This window comes from Calypte anna, chromosome 13 (assembly GCF_003957555.1).
Source record: "Calypte anna isolate BGI_N300 chromosome 13, bCalAnn1_v1.p, whole genome shotgun sequence".
In the NCBI taxonomy this organism is placed as follows: domain Eukaryota; kingdom Metazoa; phylum Chordata; class Aves; order Apodiformes; family Trochilidae; genus Calypte; species Calypte anna.
The window spans coordinates 5,281,352-5,291,289 of NC_044259.1; the positions used below are offsets into that span (position 1 = coordinate 5,281,352).

General features: G+C 38.3%; 1 protein-coding gene across 1 annotated transcript in view; it reads right to left on the bottom strand.

Annotated features, from left to right (window-relative positions):
• RANBP17 (RAN binding protein 17) overlaps positions 1–9,656 on the bottom strand; it is a 135,640-nt gene extending 125,984 nt beyond the window's left edge. The window contains 7 exon segments of the mRNA XM_030459397.1: positions 197–388; positions 2,067–2,089; positions 2,092–2,164; positions 2,623–2,697; positions 5,844–6,002; positions 7,366–7,515; positions 9,440–9,656. Coding sequence (XP_030315257.1) covers positions 197–388; positions 2,067–2,089; positions 2,092–2,164; positions 2,623–2,697; positions 5,844–6,002; positions 7,366–7,449 — 606 coding nt within the window. The 5' untranslated portion in view covers positions 7,450–7,515; positions 9,440–9,656.
• Positions 9,657–9,938: the final 282 nt, after the last annotated feature.

Sequence of the window (9,938 nt, forward strand, 5' to 3'; positions counted from 1 at the left end):
TGAATACCTACATTATAGACTACATTTATTATTTCTATCTGTAAAAACAACAATAGGAAAAATGTGAGAGAAATAGCAGAAGAAGTTTTGCCAATAACCCACCAGCAAAAATGTCTGCTCCACATTAAAAATTTTATTTGCACGTATTGTGCAAAAAAAAAAAAGTTACAGACTCCACAGAGTATAAACTTCAGACTACTAACAGTGATGTTCTTTTCTTACTTGTTCTCCAGTTTGTTGGAACCTGCACAGTGCATAGGTCATCGGCAGATTCATCAGCTGAATTTCCAATGATATAAAAATTAAGGTGGTTTAGTACAAGTTTCAAAAGCTGCACTGCTGGATTTCGTTGCTGTTGGTCCTGAAGAGTTAAAGGCGTTACCAAGAGCTAAGAAGAAAAGAAATCTTTAGGTGACCTGAATAGAATGTGCTTTAAAAACAATTTTGAAAAGGAAAATGTATATAAAAATTTGAAGTTCGGATCAAGAGAACACATACTCAGAGAAAAATAAACCCTTCAGCTATATAAGGTACACTATTTCCTTAAAGACAAAGGGAATATTATTATTACTACCTTAGAGACAACTGCTATATCAAGCTAAAATCATGTTTTAAAGCCTGGTGAAACTTTCCTTTTGCATAAACTACTTACAGGTAAAACTCAGCATGTCATTAATACTGCCTGTTAAAACAGTGCTAACATTACTGCAAAAATAAAATGCAAGGTTCCATGTATTTTTCAGTTACTCCAGACCAGCGTGAAGTGCAGGTCACATACATTGTATGGGTAAAAAATATCTCAACACTTGGTTATTTTCCAGCTTTATGCTGAGGCTGCTAAATGGTTTCACAGTATACATGCTAAAAGGCTGCTCCTTTAGTAAGTCTAGAAAAACCCAGTATTAATTAAGTGAACAGCCTGTAATATGAATGTAGCAATTTACAATACTTGTAGAAACCTAGCTCTCAGTGTCTCTACGGCTTTCTAATTCCTGCACTGTCATAATAAAAAGGTGCTTTTTAAGCAAAACAAGTTGTTGTGATTTGGAAATCTATACTCAATATATTCTGCATAAGAGTATAATTTTGTCCATCCCCTTTTGTAGTTATTGTAACTTAAATGACATTTTTATCTTGAAGAAGTAACTACCTCAATACTACACACACAACATAAAGGCACTGAAAATAAAGCTCAGATTCATCAGTCACTGATGCAATTAATGAACATTAAAATGGAAATAGACATCATTTTGTCTAGAAAAAAAAATCTAGTCATCTAGTTTATCCGCTCCGTATTTAAATCCAACGTCTTATCCCTTAATTTAACAAACAGTTTTTAAATTCAGATGGCAGGAATTAAAAACAACCATGTGTCATCAGATACCCCATTAATTTGATAATTATTATTGCTCCACATTAGAATTGACACTAAACTATTAATTCTGCTTTGAGATCAACATTGAATATCTATATATTTCATACAAAGATAACCTGTTTTGCCCCCTGTAACTTTAATCTCTTGAAATTATTTCAGTGAAAACACATTTGCTAGCCGAGTCTATTTTTCAATGTATTACATGTATTGAATTATTTCTAATATCAGCTTTATACACTGAAGTTGGCATTACAAAGTGACTTACTATAATCTTCTTGTGTTTCTGACTGGCAATCTGTGTGATGACACTCAGACAAACCTTTGAGAGACTAAAAAAAGTACCTGAAGACCAGCTGAACTCGAAGAAAGCTAGGAATTGGCTACTGCAGAATACAGGCTCTCAAAAATACATTTATTGTTTTGAGTGGAATGGGGTTTACTGTATCTAAGATGATTCTTAAAAAAATATCCAATTCTTCCTTTAAATTACACAGTATTTATCTCCAAATATCCGATTCCAGCACTTATTTTAAAAATCCTGCATACATCAGGAGAGCATGCCCTCCCTAGAACTGAGTTTAACTTTATCTTAACCGGGAGTCATGAAATCCATGAAATACAGAATTCCTAATCTCAGAACATATTAAGGACTCAAAGTGGGACAATTATTATGTTAACAATTTAGTCTCACCTCCTTCAAAGGAGAGCATGCAGTATGTCCTTTAGAAAGGTGTCCCAGAATGAGGTAGCTATTTTTTGATGTTTTGCTGAAGGTATTGAATAATCAACCTAAGAAAAGGTAAGAGATAATAAACAATGCTTCTTTCTTCATTAAAACTAGAAGATAGGTATATCTGGCAGATTAATTATTTGACAGTAGAAATTAGAATTATGATCCAGCACTAAATCTACAACTTGACAGCTTCCTGAGGCACCTCCTTTTGTCACTTGAAGGATGTCTTTCTGGACAGAGAGATCTGAGGCAACTCCTCAGGTTAAGATGTAAACAAGAAAATGATTGGCAGAAATACAACTGAAAAAGTTGATCATTCACTTTGCTTTAATTGTTCTAGTGACTGTGATAGGATAAACTCTAACTCATGTCAGACAGGGTACACAGAGTCTCTGCATGAAGAATTTTTTCTCCATATATTTTGGCAGTGGAAGGAAGGCATAGAAACATTCAATATACTGCTTATTAACAATACAGATATCCCTTGAAGAAAGAAAAAAACAAACACACTTACTAGATTAATTTCCTGAGTCAGTTCTGAGAGAATCATTTTTCCTATTATACAATGGTCCACAGTGCCCTACAGAAAAAACCCCAAACAAATAGGACTGCTCAAACATCATAGCTTGTATTTACTATTTTCCAACACCTCTAGATTGAAGGATAATTTTTTAGGCTGAAATATGCTAAAATGGTCAGAGGGCTTCCATGTCAAATTCTGCCAACATTAACAGAACTAGACCTTATAACACCCTAAAATTACTTCTGGAAAAAAACAACTTCATCATGAATTTTAAGAATTGCAGGATAAAAAAAGCTATCTGAAAACAGACCACAATCTAGAAGCTCCCTATTACATGTTTCTCAGTGGTCTGATCAGTATTCTGGAACTGCTAAGGCAAGCTGCATGACATTCAAATCATGAAAAAATTTAATTTGTGCATGTAGGAACATTACAGAAAAAAAAGAAGAGAAATTTTGAAATGCTACCTATAATAAGAACTTAATTTACTTCCCTCCACACAACTATAAAATGCATTGCTTTGAACTGAGAATTTATGTATAAAACATAAAACAGTAGGTGTCAAATATTTGCATTTGAGAGCGAAATCTGATCATCAGTATGTAAGCTCCCTGGAATGTTTCAAAATTCAGAAACAAAACAGAATTTGAATTTAATTAATAAAATTTAGCTGTCTTCACTGAAATAGTACAAAGCATTTATAGCAAAATTAAATCTGTTTGTTTAAAAAAATTAAAATCAACTGCAATTAGGACTTACATTGAGGCAGGGAGATGTCTACATTTGTTTTCACAGCTGCAGTCTGGAGCTTCAGTGTCCATCCTTGTCACAATTTTCCAGTATTTGCCACAGATACACTGATTTTCACCACCCTAAAGATCACCCATAGTTCAACTAACAAAGAATCTGGCTACTTACTAAGGGGCCCAAGTGGTTCACTGTCATCTAGTCTGCATTATTACATGCACCAAAGCAAATCAGAAGTAAAAGTTTAGAGAATCTCACACAAAAATTATATTGTTGCCCTATTCAGTAACATTAAACAGCTTACACTGTAATTTAAAAAAAACTTTCCTATACAATTCAGATTCTTAGAAGAGTCTGTATAAATGCTCCTTAGACTGCACGAATCTGCAAGAATGGAAAATGAAACCTGCCTTTTTCATAGTTGTGAAAAGCTGAGTGATGAATTATGAAGGAATTGGGAACAGAGCTGCAGACTTAGCTGCTAATCCCTTTTTCAATATCAAGTCACACTCAAATTCACACTGGATGAACTTCAACCTGGAATGATATAGCCGTATTTAAGAATACTATATGTTACTTATTAACATACACAAGTATTGTTTAGAGATTACTTTTTCAATTTTTGTCTAGAATTTAATTCTGTAGTAGATCAATGGCTTAATTTTCTTTTCTACAGAAATTCTTAATTTAACTAAAGAAATCTCTTAAGAAGATAAGTTTTGTATTTAAATCTCCATTTTAATGAGCTACACACTGAAGAGTCACACTGCAATTATTTTAATAATAAATGCAAAATCCAATTACAGTACATCCATTAAAGTAACAGCAAAACGGTAGAGAAGTATACTTGAGTTTGTTTTTAATAAGCAGAATATTGCAACTTATCTTTTATTAGACATTTCCAATGTAACTCACAAAAGTACATTAACTTGAACACAATTATAAACAAAATAAGACTGGAAAACAAACAGAAACTCATTGGCAAGAAACAAACTTTTGATATTTTCTTGTTGAGTTGTCAGGGACACAAATAACAAACAATGGATCATTTTGGAAATACTTGTCCAAGTAACAAATTTTCTGATTCTCTCAAATAAGCACTAGCCTTTACATTTACGGAGACACTCAGAAAGATTATCAGTATTAACTTTTTTAGCAGATTAGCCATCCACAAGAAAACTTTTAAAAAACCTTTTAAACACATTAAATGTGTGAAATAACCAGGTCTGGCTAATAACCATGACATCCAATCACTTTCTTCAAACAGTCACAGAAGATGCTATATATCCTACACCTCTAGTCATTGTGTCTGACAGTACTTTATATTTGACAGGTAAATTTGCAGTGTCCAGTATATAGCAAATGACTGCACTCTGACATTAGGAGTCTCACTGGGAAACAGTGACACTTGCAGTGGAAGAACAGGAAACACCATGGAAGAAAGCAAAACAAGAACATTCCTGCCATCCAGTTACTGGAGAAGAAAGATGAGTGCTCTTCCTTCTCAAACTTGCCCATATTCCTATGTACAGTGCATAATTTTAGTCATAAGTTAGATTTAAATACATAAGCTGAAGTAGGTAAAGTCATAAAAACACTTTAGAATTATTATCTATCTTCCTATATTGTATATCAACAACCCTAGGAGTGACAGATTATCTTTTACTTTTTTTCTTTCACTTCTCTACATGCATGGACAGAGACCATATGTTTATGCACTTCTCTAAGTAACCACACAAAAATATAAATCAATTTCTCATGAAGTAAAAAAGGAATGGGGGAAATCTTGCAATTTCATGTACCACAATTCTACCTTTACACAAGCTTTCCTCAATAACTTCAGAAGCAGGGGTATCTAGTTATTTCTGCTAAAACCTAAACTACAGGTGAAGTCCCACACACTCGTCTGCTTATGAAGAAAAGCACCGATGTAAGATCACAACAGTGAACACTCAAATGGTTTATAAAGTTACCTTTTTGACCAACCTTCCATGACACTTGAAAAAATACAAACTAGGTTATTGCTGTACAATTTTAGTGGTCACTATTACAAGAATCACAATCAGCCTTACGCTTTAAAACATTTGTCAGTCTTACTCTTCATATGGTGCAGTACCAGTGTGCCTATCCAGGTAACTGGAGGTAACATTATATCCATGTATCTCTACAGCAGTCAAAACTAAGGCACCAAATAGAATAGCTTGACAGGGGATGATGGTTTACAGCCACATTATAAAAAACAGCACTATGGATACACTGAGGAACCAAACCCCATAAACTCAAGTATCAGCCTCACCCCTGGTTCTCCATTGTAGGGCCATCTTGTGTTTTATGCAATGCTCTTTACACTTTCTCCATTCACATACAGAACAACTAAGTAACACACCATGCCACGCACTAAAAATGAAGAGGTCCAAACAAACAAAAATGGTAGAAGTGAACGGTTGTTTCCTACCTGAAAAATTTTTTTTTAAATCAGCAATAACATCTCTGAAGATGAAATGTTTCAGTACCTCAAACAATCCCGATTTTGTAATTTTAGCAATGACTTGAACAAGAGCCAGTTAGGGTTGAGATGCTACGTAGGTCAGAATGTAATTTCCTGTAAAGAGGGATTTTAAAATCTGCAACACAAGTATTTTTCTCAAGAAAATAATCAAATGGTTCTAATGAAAAATTAAGTCACAGGCTATTTGAAAAAAAACCAACAAAAAATTTTCCTATGGTTCATACCGTAACGGTAATTAAAGTTAAATCAGTAAATACAGCAAAATATCTAGTAACACAAAGCACACTACATACATGACCATTATTCTAAGACATATATAACAGTTTGTGACTTGACAACAGTGGCAGGTAGAACAGTAATTTTTAATTACAATCCCATATTCTGGGCACTGATTATTTCACTGTGTAACAGTATCTCTCACAGACAACTCAAAATACACAAAACTTTTTCAGACAAGAGTCCCTACTGAATGTTCTAAATTCAATCTAAAACAACTTATGTTTGAGATGCACACTGCATCTGCAGAAACTCCTAACTAGATGGAAGTTAATCTGCTCCAAAAGTTGTTGACATGTATCAAAATAAAGTTGGCTTAAGTTAATTTTTAACTAATTAAAGGCAGGGACAAATAGTCAAAACCTGATAAATAACTGAAAAAGGTAAGGTTTCTTAAGTGTATAATTTTTTAAAAATGTATTTATTAATGTATTTGTTTCATTATAAATAAACATTAACTATAAAACATTAGTAAAATTGTGGAGACCTAAAACTGTCATCCCCTTTAATGGAAATCACTTATCTAAAAGCAATTTCACTATTCAGTGGAGTTCTTTAGTTTTGAAACCTGTTTTTAAATCACTTGATAATTTAGAACCACAAGATGATTACACATGGTTCTGGCCCTGGATTACAGATATTTTCAAATGGATTTCCTCTTTTGCTTTCTCTCTTTGAATGATCAGAAAAACACAGCAAGAATTATACTGGACATAGCTTGGACTATCAAATCAGAATCAACTTCCCTGTCACTTTAATCAGAGTTAGTTACAAAATCAAACTCCAGAAATGAAACCGAGTTATGGTAAGAAAATGGCTTAAACTAACACACAACAAATGAGCAGTTTAAGGATTTTTAAAATATATATATTTTTCATTATCTAGCTAATAGCAAGAAACAAGAACAAGGTGATGGTTCAAACACCCCACAGTGCCCCTACAAGGCTCTTCAGATGACACACAACCCATGACCAAAGTCCTTCTGACAGTTCTAAAAGCTGATTTCCCTTTTTGTCCCTGACATGTCTAATGCAAGGCTTTGTCATTTTTACAAAGATCACCTCCAAATGACATAAATTCTAGAGTCATTTATGAAGCAGAATATGTACAAAATAGGGAAAAGCATTTTGCCTTTACTGTACGGATATGAGCTTCCAAGAGCGTGATTATGTTGCTGTGTAACACACCTTTCAGATACTTACCATTACTTGTTCTAACAGAAGTCTGCACTGGCTAAGACATCCTGGACTGTCAATAAGCTCCAAGAGGACCTTCTCTGCTTGCATTTGCTGGGCTCCATCAGTGCCTTCATATAGGTGGCTGCTAAACAGTACTTCTGGTTCTGACAGAGTCTGTTGGGAAAGACCACAGATGAAACTGACATGAAGATCCCTAAATTATGCAACCATTTCTTTCAGTGTTTAACTTACTATACTATAACAATAACATGAACTTCTACTTAGGCTAATTTTTCAGGTTGATTCACATTTGAATCACCAAGAAATGGGAAGGCTTTCTGTGACCAGAAGCCAAAAATAACTCTGAAAATTTAGTTGCCATTTCTTATTCTCTCAGCTGCCACAGTATTTTTCAATATAGTTCAATCCATCTGTTTTTCTCAGTGTTCAGATGGGAAGTCCATAGGTTTTCCAAAGAGAAATGAAAAGATGGAGAACAGCGAACAGTTTGAGCTATGCTCAACTTCTGACAAATTTAATTTTAAAAGATGTAAATTACTCATCAAATTACTGTGCCTACAAAAAATAAGCATTGTGTATACCTGTTGATGCAAATATCAGTGAAAGATGGAACAAGTCAGAAGCCATAGAAGAGAAAAAAAATACTCAGAGAAACTAATAAGAAGTCAAAAACTAGTCCTGTGTATTAGATATATTCTTTCTTCAAGAAAACAGAAAACTCTCACAATCCCTGCTTTGTTGTGAGACAAAACATGCTAAACTGACACCTTCAGATACCTCCTTTGCTCAAATCCTCACAATCTGAAAGATGATTCCTACAAAAACAATAGTGTCAGTGAAGAGGATCTGGCAGTCAGATGCTGGCTGCTTCAGGTGAGTCAGAAGTAGAAGCACACCTGTGTAAGAAGTGGCATTTTCAGTCACATAGAATTGTAATGTTTTCCAAGGAAGAGTTTGACATTCTAACAAAAAAGTTTAGATACTGTGGGGTTTTTTTCCTGCTGGCCACACTGTGATAATATTCAAGAATAAGCTAAATAAAGTTCTCCAGCTCACAGGAGTTCCTGGAGGTTCTACTAGCCTGTGGAAGAGCCAAGAGCTGGAAATGGTGGGGGCCTGCCTCTGCAGCAACCCACCAGGCAGGCAGCCAAGGAGCCAAGCAAACTGGCAGGAAACCAGGTAGGTTCCTGATTAAAGTTTTGCTGACACTGAAAAATTCCCACAGATATTTTTATTTTAATCAGTGTTTTTTGACGGAAAACATCCTAGTAAGAACGTTCCACCAGCTCGGTGTAAAAGCAACGGGATGGGCATAACTGCTGAAAAAAAAAAAAAAAAAAGAAAGGAAAAAAAAAAAATAAAGCCCTTGGGTATGATTGCTAAGAAAAGATACTTTAGCGATCCTTTCGTGTAGCATGCCAGGTGTCCGAGTATTTAAATAAACGCCTAAAATGGCCTCTCTACCACTGTCAGAGCCTGCTACCCCCATCCCGCCAGGGATGAAACCGCCAGGGACAGGGGATGAATGATGAACAAACACCGCAGCAAGGCTCTTCCGGGGCGCTTTTCCCAGCCCAATTCCTCCGTTGCAGACAGACGCAGCCAGAGCGGCTGCTGCTCATCTCGGGCCGCTCCTGCAGAGCGGCTGCCTCTGCACTTCAGGGGAGAAGCGGAGCCGGCAGCCAGCGATGCCTCTCGGCAGCAGTGACAGCGGAGGAGCAGGTGCGGCTGGCTCACAGGGGCGTGAGCAGCCATAAAGGCGGCGTCCCAAGCTGACACAGGCGAAGGGGATGGGAAGTATGACAGCCACCACCCAGCCCGTAGGTGCCACTGCCACACCGGCACCGCACGCCAGGGATGCCGCGGCTGTGCCAGCCCCGCCGCCAGATACCGGCCGCCCGCCTGACAAGTCCCGCCGAGACCGCGACCTGGGCGCAGCGCTCCGAGCTGCCCCCCGCCTCACCGCGGCTCCCGGGCAACTTCTACCAGGGCGAAACCTCCGCACGCCACAGCCCCCTCCTACACCGCTCGCCACGCATCGCTCCGCGCGCTCCCCCGCCTCTCAGGACCTACCTACCTACTACCTCTGTTCTCCCCAGCTCCCGAACCGCCACAGCCCCCCGCGGCCCCGCCGCGACACAACCCGGCGCTCCCCCATGCGTAGGGCAGGTCCCCGCCGCTCTGCTTGCCGGGCCGCCGCGGGCGTACGAGCCTCCTCACGAAGCGCCATCTTCCCGGAGCGGCGCGGGGAGAGGCGGCGGCCCGTCCCGAGGTGTGGGAAGCGCGAAGCCGGGTGCGGGCGGGCGCGGGGGGCGGAGCGGGACCGCACCGCAGGCAGCCGGAGGGGGGGGCGGGGCCGCAGCGGGGCCGGCCGTTGGGCGAGTGGGCGGTGCGTGCGCTCGGCAGCGCCATTTTGTGCGTGCGGCCCCCAGAGAGTCCGGGATCTGTTCCTTTTTCTGGCGGTAGAGTAGCTAAGCGGAGGGCTCTCCCCTGACTGGAAAGGAGCCGGTTTTCAGCAGTTATAACGTTTAAGAAGTGCTGCGAATCTGTTTTGCTTTGCACAATGCAGACCACGG